This window comes from Anastrepha obliqua, chromosome 5, assembly GCF_027943255.1.
Source record: "Anastrepha obliqua isolate idAnaObli1 chromosome 5, idAnaObli1_1.0, whole genome shotgun sequence".
In the NCBI taxonomy this organism is placed as follows: domain Eukaryota; kingdom Metazoa; phylum Arthropoda; class Insecta; order Diptera; family Tephritidae; genus Anastrepha; species Anastrepha obliqua.
In genome coordinates, this window is record NC_072896.1 from 18,577,252 (window position 1) to 18,598,993 (window position 21,742).

Genomic DNA, 21,742 nt, shown 5'->3' on the forward strand with positions numbered 1-21,742 from the left:
ATATATAACAATAAAACCAAAAAGTTTCATTTCAATCGAATATTTCTTTCTTTTCTAAAAAAATCCACGATTTTTTGAAGCCTCCAAAGCAGGCTCCCCCCTTAAATGGGGCATGAAATGCTTGTCGTTACAGCTCATTTGCACGAGGATGTTTATCTTGTGCACAGTTTGCATAGCTCTGGGGAAACCTCACTTTCTCCCTCGCAATAAGTGAACTTCTAACTAATCCATAGATGTTTAGATGGGATATTGAAATGCCATTGGCTGCAGTAATGCCTTAGAGAGCCTCATTCTCACGGCTATGTTTGCGTGTACTTGACCAAGTTTACAAGTTTAGCTCTTTGGGCACCTTGTAAGTGAGGTGAAAAGTGAAAAAGAAAAAAAAAAAGAAAAAATGAGTTTAAAAGAGACCGATGATGGGAATTTCCACTAAATAACTCAAATTTACTATTTCCAAAATATGTTCGTAAATGTATAATAATTACTTACATTTTAGGGCCTTCAAAGTGATGGATTTAAAACCAATAGTATCTTCTTAAAAACAAAAAAAAAAAAAAAAACACAAAAAAAAGTGCATGTTTCAATTGATTACAAGCTGCTCTAATTTCCTTGTTTTTTATCTGGCGCGACAATTTTTGACTTTTCTGAAAGCTTGAAGTATTTTCCAAACGACGCACGAGTTTTGTTCTCCTGTCTTTGGTAGCTCGAAAGTGTCGATGGTCATCACTTTTTTGACCAAAAGTGAAATACTCGTATACGAGATATTTTTTACGCACGAGAAAAGCTTTCATCGCAAGTGGCACAACTTCGTCGCTCGATTCATAAGGGAAGGGAGTTAAAAGAAACGTATACAAGAAAAAAACATCAATTTGTTCGCAAAATTTTATACACAGTTTAACAAGAAATATGGTGTGCAAATTATGAAAAATTTTGTAGTGCACCTTCATTACGAATTGGTTTCATTTTTAATGCGTAGTGCGCAGTCGGCGCTATTTATCTTAAGCACAAACCTTGGTGAACAGATGTTTAAGAGTGTAGTCAAGATCAGACCGCTAACTGGCTCTCAGCGAATTTAAAAGGATCACCTGATTGGCCGACGTAGCCTGGGGTCATGTCAACGGTTCATTTACAAAAAACTGAGATTGTGTGGGTCATATACCTAGTGGGGGGAAATGGTGAAAATAATTCAAAAGGTGTATCCAAGATAACCGACTCTCAGTGAAATTGAAAGAATAAGCTGATTGGCTGATATACGAAAAAATCAATACAAACATTTTCTCATCTTGCTTCGTTGCCATCTGAACAACGAGTGATTACACGAGTGCGTGAAAACGTGTGAGTGAGATTACCGAGTACTCAGATGCCGAAGTTACTTGCTCCTTTTCGTTTTTCACTGCAGGCGTGTAACAGGCGTGTGTTTACATAAAATTGAGATTGTGTTAGTGATATACGAATAAACCAACTCAATGCCACTTCGTTGCTATTTGAACGACGAGTGATTGGGTGAGTGTAGGAATGCGTGTGAAATGATTGTGAAGAGTTCGGCTGGTGAATTCCCTGTGACGTGGTAGCCGAAGTTTCCCTCAGAATTTTCTTTTTGGACATAGCGAATGATCAAAACTTAGAAATCTTTTATCTTTGAGTGATGTGGCAGCCGAAGCTAGTTTAAATTTCATTTTCACCATAGAAGATAACCGAACCTGGTTACGAACCAGCTATCGTTGGATCACCATCCACCCTGTAATGGTATGACGAGGGGTCTTTCGTATATGTGAACCTTGTTGAGATAAAAATTTTACCTAACTTAACCTAACTGTTATTATTTGAAGAGAAAACTTGGGAACAAATTGGAAGAGCATGAATGGGAAAAATGCAATGGGATGATTACTGATTTTTAATCGAATCATTATGATGAAGTTGCTGAATGCATTTTTAGAAGAAGAGCCAACGAGCTCATGACAAATATCTAAGGCGTATTGATTAAAAGAAATGGCACTAGAACAACAACACCGTTTTGTACATTGGAATGCCACGACAGAGGAAAATAGAAAAGAAAAAGAAAAGGACGAACTGCAATGAACAGCCGACATTCACTTGAGGCTAGAAGCATACGACTATAGTGCAAATGGAATAGCTTTTCGTAATATGATTTTGTGCTGGCACCCGAACGTACACGGCGAAAGAAGAAAACAAATCGGTCGATCTGCTGCTATCGCCTTTAATAGATTCGCTTTGCAAATATATATCTGCGCTGAAAAAAATTCAACGTTCTGCTAACATCACAAATATCAAATCTGATGAACTCAACAAGTGCTTGTGAAACGATGGAACCGTTGTTTATTATTTATTAATTGTTAGAAACGGACCTGCTCCATATTTGGATCAATTTATCACTTGAACCTAAATTTTGTCTGGGTAGAGGCGTGTTTAGGAACCAACCTGCACCATCTTCCAGATTAATAGTTTTCTAGACTAAGCCAATGTGTGTTGGGCCTTATAAAAATCGTGTAACATTTAACATTTGTGCCTACAAGTAGGGTAGGCGTGGTACTATGTCAATATTTACTTTATTTCATATTTCTTCTTTCCTAAGTAAACGCAAAGCATGTACTAAGTTTCAGCGAAATCTGATCACGTGAGCTATTTTTGGCCACAACGCAACATTGCATTGTTTTCTCGCTCGCTTGCTCTAATCGTACGAATCGATAAGTCTTGAAAGTATTCGACGCAGCCAGTCATTAAGTAGGAAAAAAACTAGCACTTGCATTTTTTTTTTAACTGAAACAATTAAATTATAGCAAACTTTTTCTTAGTCCAACAATTTTTTTTGCCGCATTCATAAAAAACTTGTGATAGACGTGAAGTTTCAGGCTTTAAAATTTCAGTTGTAAGAAAATTTTTCTGATACCCAAACAATAATTTTACAATTCATACGATATACAAAATGCAGAGGTGTGGCCAACATCAGACGGTTAACTGGCTTTCAGTGGGGTAGGGGTTGTGGCGGCGTTTTGTTTATTCAAAAACTAAATTGTTTGGTTTCCATGTTGATTCGCTGCCGTATCAGCAACCACTGATTGGAAGAGTGTGTGAATACGTGAGAAATGGGCTGGCAGAATTCTGCTGTCGAATCCCCGGTGACGTGTCAGCTGAAGTTACTCTCACAATTTTGCTTCGGATGGCCAAACCGTGTAATCTATCATCCTTGTATAGTTAAGAATTTTAGAATTTTGTAAAGAAACCGCTACCGGCTACTCTTGTGAGATTTATTTTGCTATTTCACTCTCTCTTCGCTTTGGAATGATGAATTTCAAGATGAGTTTACTTCTGGTTTTGGCATAACAGGTGGGAGAATAAATTCGCTCGTTAATAACAACAAAATTCAGAAACAATAAAACAATAAAATTAAAACAAATGCGCAATTATTACGTGAGCCAATTGGCTGATTTCTTAAAGTACTCTGAGTGACGGATAGCGGTTCGCGCATATTGCCCCTTTCTATATTCTCTCCACCGTGGAGTTCGATTTGAAATACGCTAGAATGCAGCTCTCAAGGGGGTCTTCTACCGTCACGGTTTGAAAAAATCGATTTTTTTTTTTTTAGATTTTTTAAAAGCTACTAATGTTAAGAGTATGCTATAAAGAGGGTTTTATGAAAAACATGTTCCTTCATGAGCATTTCGGGGAGAATACATGCATGCGCGTGGCATTTTCGAGCGTTTCTTTATCTTTAAACGCCTTTTCCCGAAAGTTGTCTTTTTTCAACTTTCTGGTCACACATCTACTATAAATATTTGTCGAATTCATTCCATCTTTTTTCCAGTTATTCAGTGAACATCTCACTATGTTTTCCCAGACCACTTTTTTCAATTTTTGATTAGTTTAATTTTGCGGGCCTCTAAAGTGTAAAAAAAAGAGGAAATTTTCAAACTTTTTTTTTAAAATCACGCATTTTTCACAAATTTCAAAATATTTAAAATCGCCACTGGGAAAACATAGCCAACGCTACACTTTATGATAAAAAAAAAATTTTTTTTTGATTTCAGATAAGTAAAATGGTCGATCGCGTGCCACAAAGTCGCCTAGGACATTTTTACAAGGGCAACCTCGAGGACGGTTCAAGGACACAGGGCCAAAGAATTCGATTTGAAAAATATATTTTTAAATAGTGCAAACTTGTGCAAATTAAATAAAAAAAATCTGATTTCATTATCTCAAGTGGTTGCTTTGTAATTAATTCCCAAAAATAGGCCCGAGATTAAGGCGCGACGGTAGAAGACCCCCTCAAGGCGAATATGTGAAATGTGATACCGGTTCTTCAAATACAACAATTTGGTGAGCTATTATCAGTCTCCTTTACTACTCTTCACTGAATGCAGAAGTGAGACAGAAAGTGCAAATAGCAAGCAACTGATGAAACAATACCACCTCGTAGAGATTCGCCTTGGCAGCTTCTATCTAATAGCTCGGCTCACGCTTATGCATTTACTGTCCAGCTTATATGTGTGCGTGTCGGGTGACACACGTACTTGCTTCGTGTCACAAATATTTGTTGTCGGCTTTTGCATGATGAAAATCAAAAATTTTTGTTATTAGTGTCATGCACCCGACACGCACACATATAAGCTGCTGGACAGCAAATGCATAAGCGTGTGCCAGAGCTATAACGACCATTCCCCTACTAACTGCTTTTTTCTCTCTCTTTCTCTTCTCCAATTGGTCTCCCCACTTTGTTCATGCCCCAATATATATTTATGAGTATATTTTTTTCTATTTTATTTTATTTTTATATTTTCCAGTTACCCAAGTGCTATAATCTATTTCTTGCTATGTATCATATCATCATCGTCTTATATATTTAGTTGTTAGTAGAAAGTAACTGTTTTAGGAATCAATGGCCTTACAGTTAACACTATACTGTGCCGACTTTTTTTTATATTTCTTAAAATCTTTGCTTTCAACTATAAATGTATTTCATGCTTTTTATCATTCAACCTATATAAAAAGAATTTAATTTAAATTTAACGACGGCTTAAAAACTGTTTCATTTATGATCTCTTCACTTATATCTATATCAGATTTACATTTGCTATTACATAATTAAAATTAACATTGTTTTAGGAAATTTACAATAATTTACATTTCGTCAAGCCAACAACACATTTCTTCTCCACTCAGTTCAACAGTTAAAGCAAGAACCACTCCAATTTGTTTAAGGATAATCAATATTTTCTTTCTTAATTTTTACATGGCAACACTTACAGCTACATCACACTTACAGTGCTCTGCTTCTACTTAGTACTTTACATGCACGGTCTGCTGCTTTACTCTCCGTGCTTTCGCTGCTCGTCTTACAGTTACGTTCACGCTATACTCTACGCTTCCAATTATCAAAGCGACATTGTGAAGAGCGGCAGCACAATCGCCGCAAATGAGAGCAGAAACAGACGTTCACTTGAACTGCTGAGCGCGCTCGCTTGGCACAGCAGGTCTTCGGGGAAGATCTCCAGTATGGGCAGGCGACGACCTGTTGTCGGATCGTGACAAGTGTTGGAGCGCGCGCGCTGTAGAGAGGTATGAGAGTAGAAAACAGAAAAAAATTAGTAGATAAAGCACAAGGCTTCAGTGCTCAAAAATAAAGCAATAAACAGAAAAAAGGCTTACGCGCATAATGTGTGCGGGTAACGGTAGCTTCGTGCGAGGTAACGAAACGCAAAAGAATTTTTGGAAAATAAGAAAACACATTAATTTTGTAAGTGTGTAAATAAAAAAAAAAATACATGCACACACACAAGTCAATCAACTAATTTCAATATATTTTTGTAGTTCGTATACTTTTGGCATTTTTCTGACTTACCTGCACCATCCGTTTCATCTCATCCTTTTGTATCACTTTAATTTGCGCTGATTCACGTAACCACCGCCTCAGCCAGTGTCCGAACCACACCAGCCCGCACTCGCACTCGAGCGGATTTTGTGACGTATCCAGTCCGCCCATAATGCTGCGTGTGCCCACTGTATCCCAGTAGGTCTTATTCGGATAGAAGCTGTCTGCCGCGAGCGCATTGATTTTGTTGTTTGAAATGTCGATAGCCAGTTGTGGCACGGCGCGCAGTGTGTAAAAAATGCCCGGCGGCAAGTCAGATATTCTGGTGTGCGAGATTTTCACCAGCAAATGTTGATTGCGCGCTAATCCCGTCAGCGCATCCGGCGCTATAGTTTGCACATTCCCGCCATACAACTCTAGCAACTGTAATTTCGTGTTATTCACCAGCCTCGCTAATAGCTCTGGGCCGATATTCGTTTCGACGCAATGCACACGTAATTCTTGCAGGCCCGGTATGCGTGCCACAATCTCGCCCAAATTCTGATGCGACGTAAGATGTAAGCTGCGCAGAGAACGCAATTTGATAAACACCGACGGATTGCTCACCTTCACGTCGAGCAGATTTAGATCGGTTAGATGGCGTAGAGCAACGAAATCGTGGGCGGTGATGCGTCGCAGTGGGTTGTGCGCCAGGTCTAGTACACGCACAGATGTGGGTAGGTGTTCGGCAACGTTGCTGGCATTGACGATTTTATTATGTGACACATTCACGTGACGCAGCTGACGCATCTCGTGAAGCGAGGAGAGCTCCTGCAAGTAATTGCCGCTCACATCGAGGTGCGAGAGATAGGGCAGACTGAGCTGTGGCAGCACATAAAGACCCATGCGCCGTATTTTCAGGCGTCGCAGCCGTGGCGTGTGCAAGAACACCTCTTTCAGATTGGTGGTAACCAACGGGTTTTGCGACAATTCCAAGTTGGTAAGATTGTTGAGAAAAGTGAAGGTGTTGTCGGGCAGTACAGTGATGCGATTGCACGCCAAGTTGATGTCGTAGAGAAACTGCGAATTAACAAACATACTGGAGTCGAGATACTCGAGCGTATTTTGTGCCATCTGTATGCTGCGTAGCGTAAAACCGACGTCTGAGAAGGCAGGCACCGGCCACACTGACAGCTGATTCTCGGAGATGTCCAAGTATTCGAGGCGCGTATTCATGAATACCTCACGCGGAAGCGCACGCAGACGATTGCCACGTACGCGTAGTATGCGTAACTTGCGCAGATTCGAGAACTGTTCCACTTGCAGCTGTTCGAGTCCATTATAGCAGAGATCCAACTCCTGCAAACTATTTAGACCCTGAAAACTACGACGCCGCAGCGAAGTGATATTATTATGTGCGAGGTTGAGTATCTCGAGAAATTCCAAGTCGCCGAATGCATGGTTGGCGAGACCACCAATGTTGTTGTTCGCCAAGTTCAGGAAGCGTAGCGTATTAGCGAGATTAGCGAAGCTTTCGGTCTTGCTGATCGCATTGTGACTGATATCCAGGTTATAGATGTACATGTACGAGCTGAGTTCGTCCTCGAAGTGTGAAATCTGGTTGTAGGTGACATTCAGCCGCAGCGGTGTGCTGGTGTTGGAGACAAAGTGGAACATTTTTAGCGAGAGCGTGCACAGGTGGTTGTGCATCAAGTCCAAGGCAGCGAGGTTGGGTAGTATGGTGAAGGCGCCATGTGAGATGTTGGCCAATTGGTTGTAGGACAAATCGATGTAGCGCAGAAATTCCAAATTGTAGAAGCTATGCCGCTCCAACAATTTCAACTTGTTCGATTGCAAGTTAAGCGTTTGCAGGTCGCCTAAATTGTAAAAGGTATGACGTGCAATGACCTCCAAGGCATTGTACGAGAGATCGATTTCCACCAAGTGGCTGTGTACGTCGGGTAGAAAGAGTCCACGCGGCAGCTGCTTAACTTGATTGAATGCCAAATTGATGTAGCTCAGTTCGCGCATATTCGCAAAAGATTCATTCGACAGCATCTTCAGGTTATTATTGTCCAAACCGAGCCACATTAGTTGTGAGAGCGGCACTAGCGCATCGAGTGGATCGATTGACTCCAAAATGCGTGCCGGGAAGACCGCAAATGAGAGTTCAAGTATTTTCAGCGTGCGCGAAACATTCTCGAAAACCATAGGGTGATGTATGTTGATGTCATTGAAGCTCAAGCTGATCTCCTGTATTTGCTCCAACCCATAGAAGGAGCCCAAATGCAAGTGCGTGATTTTGTTGTTACGCAACAATATCGTCTGCAAGTTCGCACCCCAATTATCCACCGCAAAAATGCCCTCCGGTATATCCGATATCAGATTGTAGCCCATATTGAGATATGAGAGCTGTGTATAGTTGCGCAACGCCAAAACCGGAATCATCGTGAAATTATTGCCGCTCAAGCTGAGCACGCGCAGATTCTCCGTATTCTCCGGCAAATTGGTTAGCTGACAAATATTATTCGAGGCTAAATACAAATACTTCAGCTTGTGCAGCGTACTAATCGCCCCCGGCACCGCATTTAGCTCATTACGCTCCAGATCCAAATACTCCAACGTCTCAGTTATACCTTCAAAGGCATTGACATGTATGCGTTCGATGGCATTGAAAGCCAAAACCAAATGCACAATGCCAGTACCCTTGAACACGGCCGGTGGTAGCTGGCGTATATAGTTCTTCTCCAGATTGAGCGCGCGCACATGCACATCTGAGTAGTTGTTTTGAAACCAATCTGATTCCAGCATCTCTACCAAATTCATGCCCATGTCGAGTTTTTCTAGTCGCATGCGCACCAACCGCAGCTCTTTCGTTTGCACGCTGCGCAGTAAATTGTCACGTAGCGATACGATACGTAGCCCGTGTAGATGCTCGAAGAGTTGTTGTGGAAAAACGGTGAGCAGGTTACTCGATAGATCGATGGTGACCAATGAGCGTGGCAGGAAGTTGGGCGCTATATGATAGATGCGGTTATTGGAGATATCTAGCCAGAGTAGCTTTTGAAGGCGACTAAATGGTTTGCTGGGCGCAATGTGATTGCTCGTGCTTGGTATGTGGCCCGCAGATCCACTCAGTCCAGTCAGCGTGTTCAGCGCGTTATTGTGGCCGCTCTTTGTGGTGGCCAGCTCATCATGTCGCGTGATCGCCGCCAAGCTGGAGGGATGACCACTACCGCCACCATTCACGCCATTACCATTTTCATGCAGACCGAAGGGTGACACTTCGGTGATGTCGTTGCCCGAAAGGTGTAGAGAGCGCAATGTGTCGAAGAGAGCTTCCCAATTGCCTTCGAGCGAAGTGATGTGATTCCTTTTGGTGGTTAGAAGAGAAGGAAAATAAGGAAAGTGTGTGAGTTAGCTGATGTTTTATAGAACGAGCGCAGTTAAAATGAGTTTTTGGGAAAGAGGTACAAATAAAATTTAACAAAATATAAATTAACTGAAGAAGCAAATGTTGACATTAGTACTTCGCTGGCAGAAATTTTTGAGAAAATATTTTTAGAGCCTAAATCGGTGGCCAAACCAGGATTATCGGAAAGAAATGTTCCATTGTGCATTTAGTGGGACTTGAAAGGAATCATTTGTTAAAAGTTGCTTCTGTATGGCCAAATGGAAACTCTAAAACTCAGATCGCTACTGCGAACAACTGGACCGTTTGAAGTTAGCGATTGACCAGTAACGACCAGAATGGGTCAACACAAGAGATATTGCATTTCATCAAGACAACGCAAGGCCACACGCGTCTGTAGTGACTCGTCAAAAGCTTCGGGAGTTGGGTTGGGAAGTTTTAATGCATTCAACGAATAGTCCGTATCTGGCACAAAGCGATTACCACTTTTTTCCTCTCATTGCGAAACTTTCTGTGTAATAAGAAATTAGTATTAAGAGAAGATCGATTGAGAAATTGAGATGAAAATCGATTACTAAACTTTCTCCTAGGTAGGTAGGTAGGTGAAATGGTTGAAATGCCTGTCTGGCATTCCTCAAGTAGCACTAAAGCACTGTTCTGATACTATTATGAGACCTCCAACATGCAGATTATCTACAGCCAGCAAGAGCTGGAGGAGGAGATTGATTGTATTTAGGTTGGCGCACTGCCCCAGGCTGTCGAAGAAAGGAGCGCCCAGTGACCTTAGTCGTGTAGCTGCCAAACCTGAACATTTACAGAGAAAATGCTCTACAGTCTCCTTCTCTGAAAGTCTCCACAGCTTCTGCGATAGGGGTTAAATGGCAACCCTAGCTTGTCTGCGTGTGTGCCGATCGTCCAGTGACCGGTAAAGACAGCTACGAGTTTGTGAATTGAATGGCGAGGAGTCCAATGGACTTTCTGAGTCCTTCGTATATTGTATTGCGGCCAAAGGGTTTTCGAAATAGCGCATGAAGAAATGCAGCTCCATCTTTTCTGCACTTTCCTGAGAAATAATTTGTGCAGTTCCTTTTTAACAACAGTCAAGGGGATGCCGAGGCCGGGTAGGAGGTCTCTGAAGCTAATTTAGTCTTCTTCCTGGCAAGCTCGTCAGCAATTTCCTTTCTCTCTATTTTCCTATGTCCTGGAACCCAGATTAGAGAAACGTTACCTGCACGCCCAAGAGATTTGATCTCCTCCTTACAGGAGTTTACTAATTTCGTTCTGCTCCATGGCGTCATCAGAGTCTTAATCGCGGCTTGACTATCGGAGAAAATGTTAATATCTCCCTCGTTCCCGCGTGTTCTAAACATTTTGCATGTCTGCAGGATCGCAAAGACTTCTGCTTGAAAAACACTAGCAGTGTTCGGCAGTTTAATGGAGATAGATAAATTGGCTGATTTAGAGAAAACCCCTGCTTCTACTCCCTATTCCAGCTTAGAACCGTCAGTGAAGACAGAGGTGCAAGCTTCAGTGCAGACTTTCCCCTCGATCTAATCCTGCTTATTTGGAAAGATTGCCCTAGCACGACCCTCAAACTCTAGTTTGCAGATAGAGAGATCTGTTCGAAGTTCCGAGAAATACGGTGGTAACTGCCCGAAAATGCTACCATGTTTCTTGACAGATTGCCTGCAGAGGCCAATCTCCTTTAACCTGATTGCACTTTGAGCCGCGATGGAAGTGACGGAAAAGTCGAAAAGGACATTCAGGGCAGCAATGCGGCAAGTTTTACATGCTCCGGTGATGCCAATGTATGCAGTCCTTTGCACCCTCCCAGCTTAGTGTTATTATAGCCTTCCGAAGAGCTTCCTCACCATTGGCAAAACCATTGCGTTGTACATCCACCACACGACCTGTGGCTTGAGCCCCCATTTTTTACCGAATATATTGTATATTTGCAGGAGTAGAAGGCTATACTGGCCTTCGTTACCCGATTTTCAATGTATAGCTTTCAATGGAGTTTGGAATCAAGTATCACTCCAAGATACCTAACTTCCGATGAGAGTGGGAGAACGTGGTTGTTAATTTAGAATAAGGGCCAAGACTTCTGTGAAAGAGACACTATGAAGCTACCTTTAAAATTGTGCGGTGCATATTTGATCCATATCGGGCAATTCGAAACATCGTAAATAAAGTTCTGAATTTTACGCAAAAATAATGCACTTCTTTTTTCCCAAACTAATATTTTAAATAAGCTTTAAAGAGAAGTGACGGAAATACGGGAATTAGTAAATCTGAATACGATATGATCACTTGTGATGTGATTAGATGCGATGGGGTGTGAGTACTTAGATAGCTGTGGTGCCGTAAGAATGTTTAATGTTGGTGGAGCGTTCTTATTTTTATAATTTCATATAATTTTATAAAATTTTATTTACTTTTTGAATGAAATGCATTTTAAATTTCGATTTTTCTCACCTTTGCGCCACAAGCCGGGTTAGCGAATGCAATTTCTGCAATGCCTCCAACGGTATGTGTTGCATTTTGTTGCCAGATATGTCCAGCGTCATGAGCGAATGCGTCATTGTGCTGCAATAGAGTAGAAAAAAAATAAATATAAATATTCATAGCATATACATATAATACAAACATATATATGTACAAATAAATAAAGTATTATTGAGTGTATTTCGGCTAAACGAAAAACTCATTCAATTTAATCAAATATGCGATTTTAATTAGTAAATCAAAATTGTGATTTCTATTGCCATTTCAAACTCGTTGAAAGCATTTTGTCATACCACAATCAAGTCTATAATTTTTACAATTTAATTTTGAAAAGGAATACCTGCACACTTCAAAACGCTTAACTGCCACTTTCTGGCATAACTGCAAACTTCAAAATGAATTTTCATCTAATAGCAGAATACTCGTACATCAGCACTCGACAGTTTAAAATCATATTTCGGCTAATGCCATTTTGCATTATGCTAACGAATTTTTGACAAAACACTTATGGAAATGTGTGCAGACCACAAACTGCTCATTTGCCTTTGTATTGGTAAGTGGCAAAAAGCCACCAAATATTTATCGAAAACATGCAATTTTGTCTGCATGTTGTTAATGTTGAAGTGTTGTTAATACAAGGTGTTTCAAGTTCGAGTTTCCTTATTAAATCGTAATTAAAAAAATATTTCTTGTGGGGGTTCTTCAACTATTTATTGACAAATGAAAATGTAAAATAGCGGCCGCCGTAGCCGAATGGGTTGGTGCGTGAACTATGGGCAAAAAGTAAGGTGAATTTGGTTGTAAAATGAAAAATCTTTATTTATTCTTGTAAATCAATTTCATCCCCTTCAAAATAATATCGATGAAATACACTTATGCCAACGATTTTTCCAATTCCCGAAACATGTCAAATAGTCCATTTCCGGTGCCATCAGCACCTTCTTCGATTCAGCTTTTATCTCCTCAATCGACTCGAAACGCGTTCCCCGGAGTGGCCTCTTGAGTTTTGGGAATAGCCAGAAGTCACACGGAGCCAAATCAGGCGAATTTTTGGCGAAATGGTCACGAAGAACGAGTGCAGTGTGAGACGGTGCATTATCGTGATGCAAAAACCAAGAGTTGTTGGCCCATAATTCTGGTCTTTTTAGACGAATTGCTTCACGTAAACGACGCATAACGCTCAAATAATATTCCTTATTAACAGTTTGGCCAGGTGGAAGGAATTCATAGTGCACCACACCACGAAAATCAAAAAAAACTGTCATCATGACCTTTATTTTTGAACGACGTTGACGTGCTCTTTTCGGTCTGGCCTCGCCTTTAGCACGATATTCGCTTGATTGGTCGGTTGTTTCAGGGTCGTAAGTATAAATCCAAGTCTCATCTCCCGTAATGATGCATTTGAGCTTGTCCTGATTGTCTGAAAGCATCGTTTCACACACATCAACGCGACGACTTTTTTCCAAGAAATTGAGAGTTTTCGGTACCAAACGAGATTTGACTTTTTGTAGGCCCAAATGGTCTTTCAAAATGGTTTTCACAGATCCTTCTGATATTCCAATCATATTAGTAAGGTCTTTAACAGTCAACCGACGATTTTTGAGCACTAACTCCTTCACTTTATTGACGTGTTGGTCATCTGTTGACGTCGATGGTCGTCCGGTGCGCTCCAAGTCATCAACACGTTCTCGACCCTCTTTGAAGTCTTTGTACCACTTATAAACATTTTGCGACATGGTAGAATCACCAAATGCCTTTTGCAACATGCTAAACTTTTCCGAAGCCAAAATTTCATTCCGCAAACAAAATGTGATGGCACTTCTCTGCTCAATCAAATCAGACATTGTAAAAATCGAAAAATGCACTCTTGGTCGTTTCGTAAACACAAGCGTAAATATATTACTGATAATGACATTCACATGAAAGTTAGCCCAGATGTTATTAACAGTGCTGCCAACTCATGAAAAAAATAACTAGAGCGAAATTTTAATCCCGCGAACGTTGACAAATAAATTCACCTTATCTTTTGCCCACAGTAGTAGATCTATTCGGGGCGCAATGCACAAACAGCCAATCAACAATAATAATAATAACACACCTCGTATTTTGTGTCATTTAAATTAAGAAAATATTAGCTGTGTGGTTCGCACGTGAAAAACCCCCCACAAAATTAGCTTAGAAAATTTTAAACTAAAAATAGCTACGCTGAACAAACCAGCAAATTCATGTGTATTTCAGCAAACACTTTCACTCACAATTCAGGTACTTTTTTATTTGACAAGTGTTCACACAATTCGCAAACAAGTTGAGCCTGTAGAACGAAGCTGAATGTAATCATAGAGGGCAGGAAAGGAATGAAAGGAAAATAAGCTTTGCACAGAGTCAGCGTTGAAAATATTAGAACATTCATGCATACTCGTACATATGTTAGAACATACTGTACATAGGTTAGTATGTTTTTTTTCGTTCAAGCATACATGCATGTATGTATATGTGTGCGTTTATATGGTCAGCATATGCCAATGACGCACATATGAGTATTTATGTACACACCGATGTTGTGTGCAGGTTAAATATAAAAAGTTGGCTTGATTATGCATACCGACATGCACACACTTATAACATTCCTCAAGTATCTGTATGAGGCTCTACAACTTTTATTCAACTCACTCGACTGCATTTTAGTGGAGTGTCTGGAGCGTTAAAAACGTTAAAACCTAGGATGTCTCAGGGACTAGATGAAATTAAATTATCTTTGTGAAAATGTGTTGTGAATAACATAAATAATAATCTCTACCTATTTAAAAGTTGTGCATTTGATTTTTAAATAGCAAAAATTTATGATTGCAATACCTTATGTGCTATAATGCAAATAACGTTGTAGAATTTATTGTTTTTGTAACAGAAGTGGAAGCAAATGAAAAAATAAATAGATTATGGGTAATTAAATGTTAAAAAAAAAAATATTATGTGAACTATTCGTTTATTTAAATAATTAGCATACAAAAAAAAAATAAAAAAATGTTTTCTGTTATTATAATATAGCATAAAAGTAAAATCGAATTAATTATTAAAAACAAAAAAATTATGACTATTTAAAAATGAATTAACAAAAAAATTTGTCTATTGAAAAATTTACATTTTTTCATATATCATCTTCAATTTCACTGATGTTAATCATAGGCGCTACATTTTATTGAAAGATATGTCACAAAAATTTTCTATGCTTTCAATAATATCTTTTCTATAAATAACTCCTCTGATCCGTTTATAAACTACACTTTCAGTGGCACCTCGTTCAAAAGGACCCCCTTCGACGCTTATTCCTTTCATTAAAGTCTGATCACTTGCAATACCAGAAAAAAAATATCTGATCGCCTAGATGTGAAATATCCTGTTGTATATTTTTCGAACTCTGCTGGATCCATTTTACACTGTAATTCCTTCATATCTTGCAGATAAATTTGTGCAGCCTTCGCATAGGGAAAATGTCCTGATGCGTCGAATAGTGGAATCATCAGCTCAGTACTATGTAGATGTAAATTCCAATCCCCCATAAGGTCGGCAGCAATGAAGTCTTTCAATATTGTTACCATTCGAAAATACGTAATCCATAGTTTTGATGTTTTATGTTTATTTTCAAGCTCAACTAACTTATCTTCAAAAATTCTACTCAGCATTTGAAATCCTTGATTTTCTGTAATTTCATTGTAATTGAACATTTCAAAAATCATCGATATTTATTCGTCATTCAATACATTTAAAAAATCCGCATTATTTTCCTTAAGATCTTCAAAAATTAATTGTGATAAAGCCTGCTGCAATAAGGTATGAGCACGTATTGCTCTAGCATAGGCACGTCCTGACGTTATGTGATCAATCGTATTTTCTGCATAAATGGTAATATAGAAAGAACTTCTTTTATCCCACTTCCAGCCATAATATAACCAATAATATATAACGTTGGGAAGTTGTTTTTCTTTATCTATTTAAGTAAAATTTAACATAGAACTAAAAAAAAATTATTTCCAACTAAATATTATATTATGCTCCAATATATTAATTTTTCATATTTTTTTGTTTAAACAATGAAAAAATTAATTGCACAATATAATATTGGTAGAAGTTACAATTTAGAGCATACAAAAGAAAATCCTGTTGGTTACATGACAATTCATTCAGTCCCTCAGAGATCCGAGGTCAAAACCCCCGGGCACTCCACTATTTATGTCGCACACGTGCGCCACACTGCGCATGAGCTGCATACCTACGTATGTATGTATTGTACATAGAGAGTAAAAAATGTTATATTCAAAATTTTTGATGACACACATGAGTCAACTTTACATGCATTTCTTTTACTACAAGCTTTTTTTCTTTTTTTGTTTTTTGTTACCTTGGCGTTTCTACCTTTTGCTGATCATCATATGAATGTGCAAATTTGAAAATTTTTGTGGCATGACCAGCAAAGAAATGTCTACACTCGCACATACAAAGTTGACTGCAAAAAGGTATCATAAAATTTTGTGTTAGAAGTAAGAAAGTAAAGTATATTTGCAACTATCAGCCTTTGTTCTGTGTGTCAACGTTAGCTGTGCAACTTTTTTGCGGTTACTCGAAAATGGCTGAGCTCAACATTTTTAGTATTTTGGAAAATTGTGTCAGTTGTGATGCTTTTTAAGTGACTTCAAATGACTCGCATCTACTTGCCACCACAGCCATCGTTTAGGCACTTCAAAGAGAGTTGTTCAAAGGCGGGAATGCGCGTGTACGTGGGTTTGTGAATGTGTGCTTAGATAAACGCGTCACAGCTATATTGTAAGGGCTCATTTTGATGATGTGTCACCATATTTTGTGTATTTATAAATTTTAAAGAGCAAAGGAGTTTAGTTTTTGGCACTGGTGTGTGAGTTGCTGACAGTTTATTTGTATATTCTTCCGTAGAACTAAAAGATGTCTACTCGTCAGTTAGTAGCTCCTTTTTTAACACACTTTTATGACAGATACGAAGACTTGAGATCACATAATTTAGTCATTATATCCATTTACAACATTCAGAACAAATTTCATGCCAAAGTTTTTTCGTCAATTTTTTACAAAAACATAGTTCATTATTTAACAACGGCCTTGTAAATCAAGGTTTTAAATATTGTGCAAAATTCACAAAAATTTGATAAATTTTTTTAATTTTTTTTAATTCTCCGACTTTTTACTTTTTTACTAATTCAAATTCAGTGTAGGCTTAAGGAGGGAGCCTGGTTTATAAGGTCAAAAAAATTAATTTTTTTTTTCGTTTTCAGCGATTCCTAATATATTTCAGAATATTCATACAAAGTTACAGAACCTAATTGTCAATATTTCCGTAGATACAAAGCCAAAGGTAGGCGAGCGTTAGGTAGTTACGCTGTGACCGGACAGCTAAACTTTATCTTCTTTTCTCGACTTTTCATTTTTACGATTTCTTTGAATTGGCGTACATGAATGAAAAAAAAAACTATTGGACCTTTTGAAATGAGTCAAAGCTTGTTCCTTTCAGTATTAAATTCTCTTCTATTTGAACTAACAAAATAGATAAAAAAAAGTTTTTCAAGATTTTTATACCAAGTTGAAGTGAATTTTTTTTTTATAGAAAGGCATTTTTTTCTTTAAAACCTCCAAAAACTAGAAATTTTGGAATTTCTCTCAGTTTTCTTACTTCATTTAGAATAAAAAATCATGATAATTAGAAATCCATTTGAATTTTTTGCTTTTGATAATAATTACGAGCTGTATCTTGTACGCCAGTTGGAAACTCCAGCGTTGCAGCGCTCTACTAATTTCTATGTTAAACATTTTTTTCAACTTATTTTAACCAGTACAAAAATTTTTTATACTTTTTAAATGTTCATTAAAAGATAGAAAAAACTTTGCAGTTCTAAATTAATTTTTTCCTTAAAAAAAAATCGGAAAGAGATGCAATTTTTAGACCTCATAAATCAGGCTCCCCCCTTAAAAATGAGCCACGTTCAGGTTTGCTGGCAGTACTCGCTGAGAGCAAGAGTGAGAGTCGAGTGGCGAATCTTCTGACTGTCTGTTTTGATTGCAGCTTTTCGAAGTTGAGCATTTTTTGCGTAGGTAAGCAGCAAGGTAATACAACAATACAAGGCTGCAACTCTAATACACTAGAAGCGTGTCTTCCATCTATCACAACATGATCGATCTGGTTTCGCGTTTTTCGATCAGGAGAGAGCCACGCTGCTTGGTGTATTTTCTTATGCCGGATTCTGGTGCTACAGAGTACCATGTTTCGGGCCCCGGCGAAATCGATCAGCCTCTGTCCGTTACCGGATGTTTCGTTGTGCAGGCTGAATTTTCCGACTGTGGGACCAAAAATTCCCTCCTTGCCCACCCTGGCGTTGAAGCCGGCAAGCACGATTTTTATGTCGTGGCGGGGGCAGCGCTTATAGGAACACTCTAAGCGCTCATAGAAGGAATTTTTGGTGGCATAGTCCTTCTCTTCCGTCGGGGCGTGGGCGCAAATTAGCGCTAAGATGCGGGTTATTGCGAGATGCTCGCCCACCGGAGTGAACGACAGTACGTGGCGACGAAGTCTCTCTACCACAACAAATCCGACACCGAATTTACGCTCCTTTACATGGCGGCTGTAGTAGACGTCGCAAGGATTTTTATGTGGCAGGTCCCAAACCCAGCGCACAATCAGCTACCCTGGGATGCTTCGCCTTCTCACGTTGGCTCGCTCTCGAACGGGTATTCGGAAGCTATATTATATAGAGGATACTTTGGCTAATCCCGGAAAGTGTGAGCTGTTTGAACCGAATGGTAGATGGTTTCCTAAGTTTGCCATTGCCTGTCGACAGGCGACCGCTATTAAGAAATAAAACCACTTTCTATAGTTCTGATGCTCTATGCTCACAGTGAGTGCCAGAACGTGCACCCTACCGATTGGTAGCTAGCCACACATGAGCAACATCGTCTCTAAACTAAATAAAGTTACAGAATTTTTCCATTTTTAAATCAACTTCTTAACTCAACAAAAAGCTTGGCGTTTCCTGGTGGCTTCTTGACCACATGCAGTAGAAGTGAAGGGTGTTTTTAAATTTTCGTATTCAATAAATTCTGCAACAATTCTTAGTTTAGCTAAAGACAAATGATCAATTCTACTCACGTATGAAAGAATATATCGATATAAATCGAATTTCATTAAGCACCCGTTAAAAATTCGGTTGCCAATCTGTCGACTGTAGTCTAAAACAAACTAGAATAGCTTTTTGGAATATCAAACACTTTGGCTGCGCTGTTGACTTCAGAAATAAGCCATAAACAGTTATCTTGGCAAGTGCGTGAAATTTGGGTCACACCAGCTATATACTCTACTCCTAAAGCTTCCATTATACTAAAATTCTTTCATAATTTAATTGCTTTACTCCCTTTGTGCTTATGCTGAAGTTTCTCCACCCATTATATCCAAGGCACTAATGGCGTAACTACGAAATCGTCACAACTTTTCTGCTTAAACAATTTTTCCACATTGTTGCTACTCATCATTGCTTTCTAAATATGGCCAATTATGACATCAAGTGGCAAGAGCAGCTGTTGCAAGTCATTCGATGCTGAAGTCTTACAGAGCACATTAGAGAGCGGCAAACTGGAGGACATACGTATCTATGGTCTTACTTTGTATAGCTACTGTGCACATCTATTTAAAGATATATGTATACAAATATACATATCTGTAAATATGTGGGTACGTATTTGTGCTGCTATCTTATATGGCCGTAATAAGAGCTGGCAAATATGATACTTACATACATATGTGGATGTATCATATTAGATATAACTACGTAAATACAGTCCACAGGTTGAGACTAAACTAGAGGAAAATATGCTTCAGTGCGGAATGAGCGAAAACATTTAATGGAGAAACGCAAATTTCGTGTTAATAAAAGTGTATTGATATACATTTCACTATTTTTTTTTCTTTAAACAATTTTGTAGTGCTGGAGGATAGAGAACACCGAAAATGTTGTGAAGATATGGATATGAATATGAGAAGTCAAGATAAGTTTCATAATAAGAGAATAAAGGGTGTAGTAGAATATTGTTCATATTTTGTTGGTAATGGTAATGGTTGTACGGGTTCGGCTTAGACCTTTATGCACTGCGACCAGATGGATCTTTGTGCGCCCATAATTACTTAATTATAATTATTTATCAGGTCAGTACATAAGTTTGTGCGTATTTTACCCATAATTTCACTTTTGTACGATTTTTGCATACAAAAAATTATTCGCGGAATATAACGGAACTATTTATATTTTCTTTGATACATTGTGCATTCAACAAGTGATAGAAGTACGTGTTGTTAAAAAATAAAATGCAATCTTCGAACGCGTACAAGAGGCATATTTTGTATTTTTTTTATAAAAGTGGTAAAAATGCAACAACTGCTGCTGCAGAAATAAACACTGTTTACGGAGAGGAATCCGTGAGTGTAAGGACTGCGCAAAAGTGGTTTTCAAAATTCCGAAGTGCTAACTGCGACGTGACCTGGTCGTCCTGAAGTCTTTAACTCCGACGCCTTGCTCGAACTCGTGGAAGCTGAGCCAAATTTGACAGTCGATATGATAGCTCAGAGGTAAATTCATCGCAAGGAACAGTTCACAGGCACATGGTTCAGTTGGGAAAGGTTTCAAAGCTGGGAAAATGGGTTCCGCATAGACTTTTCATCGCCAACTTTCAGCAGAGAGTGAATGTGTATTCTCAACTGCTGCAACGGCTTGAAAATGAAAGTTTTTGGAACCATATCTTTACTGGTGAGGAAAAATGGGTCCTTTACAATAATCCTGTTCGCAAACGCCAATGGTTAGATAAAGGTGAAACACCAGAACCGACCCCTAAAGATGGCGTTCACCCCAAGAAGATTCTCTTGTCTATTTGGTGGGATATGGCCGGTATTGTTTATTTTGAACCTCTGCAACCAAACCAGACGATAACTGCTGATTATTATTCCCATCAGCTACCAAACCTGAATGAGGCACTTAAAAAAAATCGACCGTCTTCAGTGAATAGACGCAAAGTTTTTTTCACCACGACAACGCAAGACCTCATTCCACAAGGCAAACATTAGGCAAGCTGAACGAGCTGGGATGGGAGCTAATGCCGCATCCACCATACTCTCCGTGTATTGCACCTCATGATTATCACCTTTTCCGTGGACTTCAACCCCATATGAGTAACAAGATCTACTCCCTAAAAGAAGCTATAGAAAGGGATGTCGAAACGTATTTTGGCTCCAAGGACAAAAAATCTTTTGAGCAGAGAATTAAAAATTTGACTAAACGTTGGGAAGACATTGTATATAATGATGGAAAATAATATATATTATTGATTAAGAAATTCTTTGAACATCTTTTTTATTAATGGACTTATGGACTGACCTGATAGTATACCGAAGAATCGCAGGTGTTTCTCCTCTAGTAGGTACGAGTCCAGGACTCTGTATCTCCTGTGGCCTAATGCCTCACAGTTGGTGATTAAGTGTTCCGTAGACTCCTCTTCATCACAGCAGAACCTGGGTAATCTTGTACTAGATTAAGATGTTAAAGTGTTCATTACAGGCAAAGTGACCTGTAAGTCCTCCACAGAGTAAGCTAAGACCCTTTTTATCTAGGGTTAGAATAGATTTTGCTCCGTTGGCATTGAAATTCAAAAACTTTTTGGAGTGATTAAGGCCACTTGTGCGGTTCCAGTGTTCCCTGATTTTAGTTTGGAACCATTTTTTGGTTTCTTGTTTTATATTTTTTTTGTTAAAGCCGAAAAATAGGGTTTGGCCAATAAATAGCCCTTCTGTTCCTTTTTTGGCTGCCTTCCCGTTTCCTTCGTGTCCCCCATGCCCTGGTATCCAAATCAGTGAGACCTGGTTATGAGTGGCTAGTTTTTTGAGTGCTTTGTTACACTCTATTAGGATTTCCGACTTGAATGTGAAGCTATTCAAGTCTATGAGAACCGATTGGCTGTCC

General features: G+C 39.0%; 1 protein-coding gene across 1 annotated transcript in view; it reads right to left on the reverse strand.

Moving 5' to 3' along the window:
* Positions 1–4,808: 4,808 nt before the first annotated feature.
* Positions 4,809–21,742, reverse strand: part of LOC129247760 (chaoptin) — a 45,429-nt gene continuing 28,495 nt past the window's right edge. Inside the window, exons 2-4 of the mRNA XM_054887046.1 lie at positions 11,694–11,804; positions 5,858–9,179; positions 4,809–5,564 (exon numbers count right to left, since the gene is read on the reverse strand). Coding sequence (XP_054743021.1) covers positions 5,391–5,564; positions 5,858–9,179; positions 11,694–11,804 — 3,607 coding nt within the window. The 3' untranslated portion in view covers positions 4,809–5,390. The remainder of the gene's footprint in view (positions 5,565–5,857; positions 9,180–11,693; positions 11,805–21,742) is intronic.